At 31.2% G+C, this 8,196-nt stretch overlaps 1 protein-coding gene across 2 annotated transcripts; it reads left to right on the top strand.

Moving 5' to 3' along the window:
- The first annotated feature begins 3,723 nt into the window (after nucleotides 1-3,723).
- Nucleotides 3,724-6,827, top strand: LOC145069588 (ubiquinol-cytochrome C chaperone family protein). Of its 2 annotated transcripts, XM_079016529.1 has the most exons (8): nucleotides 3,724-3,855; nucleotides 4,011-4,204; nucleotides 4,614-4,827; nucleotides 5,713-5,879; nucleotides 5,994-6,118; nucleotides 6,210-6,270; nucleotides 6,392-6,440; nucleotides 6,537-6,827. In XM_079016529.1, the coding sequence occupies exons 2-8, from the start codon at nucleotides 4,028-4,030 to the stop codon at nucleotides 6,596-6,598; spliced, it is 855 nt and encodes a 284-aa protein (XP_078872655.1). In that variant the 5' UTR covers nucleotides 3,724-3,855; nucleotides 4,011-4,027; the 3' UTR covers nucleotides 6,599-6,827. The 2 variants fall into 2 exon arrangements, with proteins under 2 accessions (XP_078872655.1, XP_078872656.1); XM_079016530.1 differs by lacking the exon at nucleotides 3,724-3,855 and having other exon boundaries at nucleotides 3,903-4,204.
- Nucleotides 6,828-8,196: the final 1,369 nt, after the last annotated feature.

Below are 8,196 nucleotides of genomic sequence, written 5' to 3'. Positions count from 1 at the left end.
AGTGGGAGTAAATTTATCTTTATGGTTTTGGGTCGATATCTATGCAACCTAAGTTTGGATCATAAGAAAGTAGCCAAATGAATTTTGAGATATCTATATATGACAAAAGACTATATGCTCAACTATAGGAAATCAGATGTCTTGGAGATCATTTTTATTAAAAATCAGATTTTATTAGATGCCAAAATGGTTACCGATCCATATCGGGATACTTTTACATTTTAGCATGATGAGCCACTTCATGGAATAGAATTCGGTAGCATCTTCCATAATGGCATCATAATTTATAGCATGGAATATGGTTGCGAAAATTTGTCACGAGGCTACACATTATTGTTATTGAAAGACCATTAAAGTTGTGATAATAAATCAACAATGTTATATTCCAATAACAGAAGTTCTATTAAGTCAAAGCATATTGACATCAAGTTTCCTTATGTTAACACAATAGTGCAAAATGGAAATATATATAGCACATATGAACAAACTCCATGAAAGCAGATCCGCTCATAAAATGATTACCTCCCTAGGTCTTTTATGAGCATACTACACACGTTAGTGTGATATTTGGTTTTAGTGGGAGTTTTATGGTGCGTTATGTCTTGTTTAAGAATATGTTTTTCTGTACATAATTAAGAATTCGGTTAACTCCATTATTAGTTGCACTTATTTGAAGTTTGATCTCACTTCAAGTTAAAAAGGAACTCGTTGGAAATTTATTTATATTTTAAAACCACACTTCATGTTTAATCTATGTCGTTAGTTATATATGTATATGTGACCATTGATAGGTTTAGTTATGTAAATTGTAACGAAGACCGCTTTGATCCTATACTATTATGATTAGTGGACGAGATTGTTTAAGGGTACCAATATTATGATAACATTCATTAAAGCGCTTATACGGTTATATGTACATTTATATATTTGTGGTCCAGTGGGAGATTGTTAGATAATTATGGGACCACTTCATATATATGTAATGTTTTCATGAAATCAATTTATTATGGTAATAATATAAATTGTTGATGGATCGATTTATAGAATATATACTTACCATGTGGGTTGAGTTCCCGGTTTGACTCAAGATCCTCAAGATCCCTTCCATATCTCACATTAGGGTTTATATCCATCTATAAATACATGTGATGAGGAGCAAATCAAGACACACGAAAATACACTAAGAAATTCGTATGTTTCATTGCTGGGGGATTTTAGAGAGAACTCTTGAGATCAACTGGAAAGCTCTTCCTAGTCTTTAGATCCGAAAATCTCAATAGAACAAGGTATGTAATCATTCTTTCATGTTTAAGTTTTCTTTTAATCAGATTCGAGATTAAAGATCCAAAATTATGCTTCCGCGTTTATCTTTTGGTTATGAAAATAACCAACAATATAAAGAAAGGAGTGTTGAGGATGACATTACACATCACATAAAGGCGTGGTTGTTAAAATGGAGGCATCGATATGAGTTTTGTGTGAAAAAGGTGCTGCTGAAACTATGGTGAAAAGAACAACTTTGTTGTATGGATCTGAACGTTGGACGATTAAGAAGGAACATAAGAGAAAGTTGGAGGTCGTAGAAATGAGAATGTTGCGATGGACATATGGTAGAGCATTGTTGGACATGATACCGAATACAACAATTAGGAATTCGCTATGTGTGGCATTGATCATCGAAAAATTGAGAGAATGACGGTTATGGTGGTTTCATGTCTATAGGAGACTACTGAGTGTTGTTGTTAGGAGAGTGAAGATGATTATAGTAGGTGGTGTTAGGAGGAGACGTCGACCGAGAAGAAAATGAGAATATATCATGAGGTTAGACTTGAAGGAAGGCATAACCTCATATAAGAAAGCGTGAACATTTAATATCCAGATAAAAGAGTACTATTGATGTACTTTAGGGTCTAGCCTCATGTTCATTGTTAGTGCTTGTTTGCTAGGTTGTAACCTGGCCCTTGTTTTCCTATTTACATACATCATATACAACTAACATCTACTTTCGACTTATTTTTTATATCTATTTCTACCGCTTACATATTTATTTATGTTTTATTTGCTGATATTTTCTTGTCATGATATACAAATTTTCTTTTAATTTTACTGGCCTCTTTGTTGACTTATACCAACTTAAAAATTCACCACACGCTAACTTTATATCAACTTAAAAATTCACCAGACGCTAACTTTATATGTTGATATCCATGTAGGGACAACTTCAATGTAGGTATCTTTTGTTTTATGTTTTGTTTATTTTTTATTTTTTATTTTGAGGTCTTTCATGTAATAAGTTTTTATCTTCTGTGGGGGCAGCTGACCACTATCTTATATCCTCCTTATTTCATTTATATATGACTAAAGTATTGTTGTAATGTTGTTATTGTGGTGTTTGTGTAGAATGGATGAGACTTTTATGAATGAAGAAGAATTCTATGGATTCAACTAAGAAGTTGATATATTTTTTAAATGCAAGAAATTAAAAGTTAAAATTCTATGAATGCAGCATAATACAAAATAATGAAATATAACAAGTTTGAATACTACAATAATTAACATATTAAAAAGGCAATTTGTAAAATTTCAGTATTATATATTAATAAATTAATCTAATATATGAAATTGATGAAAATATGTAATTCAAACTAACAAAATATATATATATATATATATATATATATATATATATATATATATATATATATATATATATATAATATGATATGATTTTAGTACTATAACTATATCTTCTCTTTCCAAAAAAACTATAACTACATCTACTATTTATAATATGATTTTACTACTATTATGTTTGAGATTATATACATATTTCTTATTTATTATCTTTCTAAAAAATAATCAAATTATAGACTTTAAATTTTAAATTAGAAAAATAAAGTCTAGTTGAAAATTGTCTCTAAATGAAAAGGCTAAATTATAAAAGGGTTGTGGGGTTGGTTCGCCGGAGTTGAAGGACCGAAAAAAAAGGGATAGTGAAGACGTTGATGTCATTAAATATGGAAAGGAAAAAGAAGTTGAGGAGGATAAGAGATGAGATGGTGACTGGTGGGACCGAACTTAAATTTCTCGAATGTGGTTTCAGGTTTAGGATGAGGAGATACAAATATATGGGGTCTATTAATTTTTTAAAATATATAAAAAATAAATACATAAATAAGAAAATTAATTAAAAAATAAATTAAAAAAGGACACAATAGTCTTTTGAGGTAAGATATGGACCAAACGCACAACAAAAACAAAAAGTAGGGATCATCCAAGTTAAAAAAATAAGTTAGAGACCAAATGCACATGTTACTCAAACTACAGGGACCATTCGTGTAATTTACTCTTATCTCTTCGGTTTGTTCACATTTGAGTAACTATTTTTTTTTGTATACATCTAAATAACTTAATTTTTGAAAGTGTTCACATATGACCATTATGACCGACTATGACCAGATATGTACATAAAAAAAATAGTTACCTAGACGTGGGCAAAACGAAAAGTTAATTACCTTATTAATTGTATTTACATGCAAACTAACTTACATGAATTTGTAGTTGTTATTGGGACGAAAGTACAGTAAGTAGATCTAGATATTATAACATCTAAAAATATTATTAGTGTTTTCAATTAATTTTTATGTGAAATGATTTACCATTTTTTTTTTTAAATTTGTAGTGTAAATAACTAAATAGTCTTGATAATTAATTTAGTACAAAATCGGAGTATAACGGTGCAAACCGTGGATTAACCAATTTTCTTCTGCTTTAGGGTTTAAGACCTTGGGGAGAGTTTGACGGAAAATCTCCATTTGCTAACTGCACATCACCTGCTTGCATCGACAACTACACGTAATGCCTTTCATCCCCATGTGTATTAATGATCTGCGTGTGTAGTTATACGCCACTTATTCTTCTTCAGCCCCCAAATCCCCCGCCATTTTCTTCCAATTTCACTGCAATTTCTAAGTTTTTTATTTGAGGAGTTTTGTTATTTGGTTTGTTAGGTTTTGTTGCAACGACGATGATGCCTCGATGGAGCAGGACACTGGCTAATATTTATAAAGTAGGGAAACAGAGTAAATCAGATATGCCTAGAGATCTGTATGCTCTTCCGTGCCGGCGAATTTCTAGGGTTGCCGCCGTTGAGGTGCCAGAAGCTTCAGATGCTGCTGAGAAATACACTGGTGCTAAATCAGAGGTACTTCAATTCTCGATCGTTTCAGCTTTGTGGTTTTATTTATTTATTTATTTATTTTTTTCTGCCTGATAATTTGCCTTGTGAAACTGAGCTAAATTAGTCAAGCTTAAAAAACTACCATTTCATTTTGAAAATCTGGATGTTCATATTACGAAGTACTCTTAAATTCTCAACATTATGGTTAGGTGTTATCATGCGTAGTAACATTCAGGACTTGAAGATCATTTTAGCTGAATCAGACTCTTGTTTTGGGTCCAAACCAAAGTGACACCAGTAGTAACTTTTACTGATTACCTGTTGAGGAGTTATGTTTTTACAAGTAAATCATTAAGCATGTGATTTATGTATCATCTCTGCAATTGCATGCTGTCAACTTGATTGCTTGGTGATGATTAATTCCATTCCACAGGTAAATCTGAATAAGCTGTTTCGTGCTAAGCCTTGTTCTTTAGCCTTGCCACCTGGATCTGCTCTGAGGGTCGAGGAGCCTAACTATGAGGGTCTCCGCCAATTTCTCCTCAAATTGATGCTGTTTTATAGCAAACAGAGCAAGTCTATTCGAGCTGCAAATGTCATTTATCGCCGTGTTATATCTCAAGTGGATAAACCTGCCATTTATGATGGTTAGTCTTTTATTCTTCTTATTAATTAATAAAGAATATGATACTCTTCATACGAGCTCATTATGCTGAGTGGCCTATAGTATAGTCAAAAGTCAAAACCAGTCCTTATCAACCCTTTGCTATAGCTACCTCCACATGTATGTCTGCATTTGGCCTTGAAATTGAACTTGTAGTCGTCAAAATTATTAATGGTAGGATTGATTCATAGCTTCAGTTAGGCTGATGCCTGAATCTATTGTTTGTATTGAGTATTGACATTGGACTTTGTTTCTGTTGACCCAGAAATATGTTGCATACAAAAATAAGCTTCAATTTCCATGGTATGAGAAATAAGCTATGATTTCCCCACAATCTCAAGGTTTTGACTTATACACCAAACTTCTAGATGGATAAGGGTTATCTGGATGGGAAATTAGTTTGACTTCTAATTGCATATTTATTGTACATTTAATTCAATTTTAAGCATCAAATGACAACTATGAGTTCCAACTTCCAAACACACACATCCAAATATGCATCTATATATGCTCAAATTAAGACGAAATCTAACCTGTAGTTACATAAAGTTAACGATAAAAGCAAAATTAGGGGTTGAAAAATGATCACTAAATAAATAAGATGCCCATAAGTTAGTTAAAAAAGCTGTTGATGGTTGTATGGATTCCTTGTTTGACCTTTTTAGTGATGTGTGAATGATTCAATGTAATGGTGAAGAACAGTTATATAATTCACTATTAGTCAAATGTCTACAATGCAGAACAAATAGAGGAACCTTATGGATGCAATATGGTTTTTGCTTTACACTTGGCTTTGTTTTCTTAAGATACATGATAAATATTGTATATTTTAATTGATAATTTATTTTTTTGTTACCTTGAGATGCAGTTTTTAGCTTGGAGAAAACGTTTAGAACAAATTTCTCCATGCTTGTAGTACACATGTGGCTCTGTTTGCGTCGATTGAAAGCAGAAGGAAAAGAAGGTGTTGAATTGGGGCAATATGTGTATGAAATCTACAATCATGATTTAGAGATGAGAGTCTCAAAAGCAGGGGTTAGTAATTAGTTTATGTCTTTTCGGCTATTAATTCTCTGATTTAGAGGAGCTGAGAAAAGACTTTTTGGAGTAATTATTTTTACAACTTTTTCTTGTGTGATTGGAATTTAGGTTAATTTGCTGTTGTCTAAATGGATGAGGGAGTTGGAAAAAGTATTCTATGGAAATATTGTTGCTTTTGATACTGCCATGCTTCCAGAAGCTAAACAGGATGACTTGCAGACTGCAATATGGAAGTAAGATTTTTTTTTTCTTTTTCTTTTTCATGTCATCCAAACAAATATAATTGTTCTGGAAATTGATTACATGTTATGTTATGTTGTACAGAAATGTCTTTCTTGAAGATGGTTCATCGAAGCTAGATGCTGCTTCATTACCAGCTGTCATGGTATTAATTATTCTTTTATTTATTTATTTATTTTTCATCCATTAACCAGATTGATTGTTGTTCTTTCTCATCTAAAAAAAGTACATACAAATACACTGTAATGCTGTTTGAAAATTTGCAGGCTTTCACAAGATATGTTAGGCGAGAATGTACTTGCTTGTCATTAACAGGTATGCAGATTCATTGTTTGGTCAAATGTCTAAAATGCCCTTTAATGACTAACAATATAATATAAAAGTTAGTAATATTAGATTGTTGATGTGCAGATAAAGAAGCTATGTTCTCTGGCAACTTCTTGTTCACCTCTCTTGAAAACCCAAAACCTTAACTTTATTTGTTTTTCAGAGCTGTCAAGGTTTTTTTTTTTTTTTCCTTATATGGATACATAAACAGTCTCTTTGAATAAATATTTGTTTTTGTTTTTTCCTGACACACAAAAAAAAGCTCCATTATTGGCGTGAGGAATCCACACAGTGAAAATCATAAATTCAACAGCCATTTTTCAACTCCACTGAGGGTGGAGGAGGGTTCAGGAGAAATGGTTGAGACTTTACTTATGAACTTGCTAATTTTCTGTGTTATTTTATAGGGAATCTCCATTAAACTCCCAAAATTTTGGTTCAATTTACATTTTAGTCCCAAATTATTATTTTTTTTTCACAAAAAAGTCATGAAAATTGGCAAAAAATTGCATTCTGACCATTTTCTACCCGTTAGAACCGCTAACAAATTAATTTGGGATTATTTCATAAATTGACCCAAAATATTGGGACTTTTCTGCAAAAAAAATCTTATTATTTTTATTATTATTTCATTAAAAATGTAAATAAGTATATTAAGACTTGTTTGTAAAAAAAAAAAAAATTTTGCTTTTATTCTTACTTTAGATCATTCTATTAGCTTTTATTTAATGACTTCGTGTTAGAATACGATGCTAAACAATGAGACAAGTATCGCATTGTTTGTTGATTGCATGTAATCATGATTTCATCGTTTTATCTCTTTCTTTTACGTCTATATATGAGAGAGGCCAAAGTATGTCATCCATAGACCATAGTTAGGTACGTCGTGGTTTAAAACAAATTTTAAACTAGGATTCACTTTTTACTTTTCCTACAGGCTACAGAACAAATAAACACATACAAGACAAAATAGAGTGTTATACATTTTTGTTGAAAATTCACTAATAAACATGAAATTAAACCCAAAAATTTATTCAAAACTTCTCTTTTCTTGGAGTCAAATGCTATGTGATAATTTTTAGAATAAAAGATGTATATAATAACATGTTCAACAGTGAAGATATCCTTTATGTATCATATTAAAAACTAAGACTCTTATTTTATATTTTTCCAACATATTATGATTTAGAAACAACTTGATTTGGAATGGAGTAGTGTCATTTGGATATTGTGAATTGTAGGCTGGTTGTCTTGTGTAACATTGTAAAATTTAGCAGGATTTATTCAAAAATTTCATTTCCCTTGAGTATTTTTTGCACACGAAAATTGTGTTAAAAATGGGTTTTAATAATAATAATAATAATAATAATAATAATAATAATAATAATAATAATAATAATTATAACTAGAAAGGTTACCCCGCTACGCGGGGGCCAAAAGCTTTCAATGTTGTTTCCGAATCGATAAATATGACAGACGTAGAAAGTGCAAGGATGACAAACCCGGACTTTGCTCCGGACCGTTTTGTTCATGTTTTTATGAAAAAATATAAAAGTTTTGACTGCAATGACCCGAAGTGTGAAAATGGCTAAAGAATTAAAGCGGTAGGAATTAATAAGTTTTTAGAAAATGGATCAAAGTTGTCGAACCGTTAAAGTTTTGTGTCCAAACTTTAAATATTAAAAGGTTTCTAAATAGAAAAGGGATTAAAGTTGTCAAACCGTTAAAGTTTTGTGGCCAAACT

This window comes from Lactuca serriola, chromosome 8 (assembly GCF_051521515.1).
Source record: "Lactuca serriola cultivar US96UC23 chromosome 8, Lser_US96UC23_V15, whole genome shotgun sequence".
NCBI lineage: Eukaryota > Viridiplantae > Streptophyta > Magnoliopsida > Asterales > Asteraceae > Lactuca > Lactuca serriola.
Note: the sequence above shows the minus strand (reverse complement) of the source record. Positions and strands in the feature narration are given on the sequence as shown.

What these genes read in the sequence shown, in the direction of transcription:
- LOC145069588 (XM_079016529.1), top strand. Translation starts at nt 4,028, where the DNA reads ATGATGCCTCGATGGAGCAGGACACTGGCTAATATTTATAAAGTAGGG. An exon ending in ACACTGGTGCTAAATCAGAG is followed by an intron (nt 4,205 to 4,613) that starts GTACTTCAATTC and finishes TCCATTCCACAG; the next exon opens with GTAAATCTGAATAAGCTGTT. An exon ending in TAAACCTGCCATTTATGATG is followed by an intron (nt 4,828 to 5,712) that starts GTTAGTCTTTTA and finishes CTTGAGATGCAG; the next exon opens with TTTTTAGCTTGGAGAAAACG.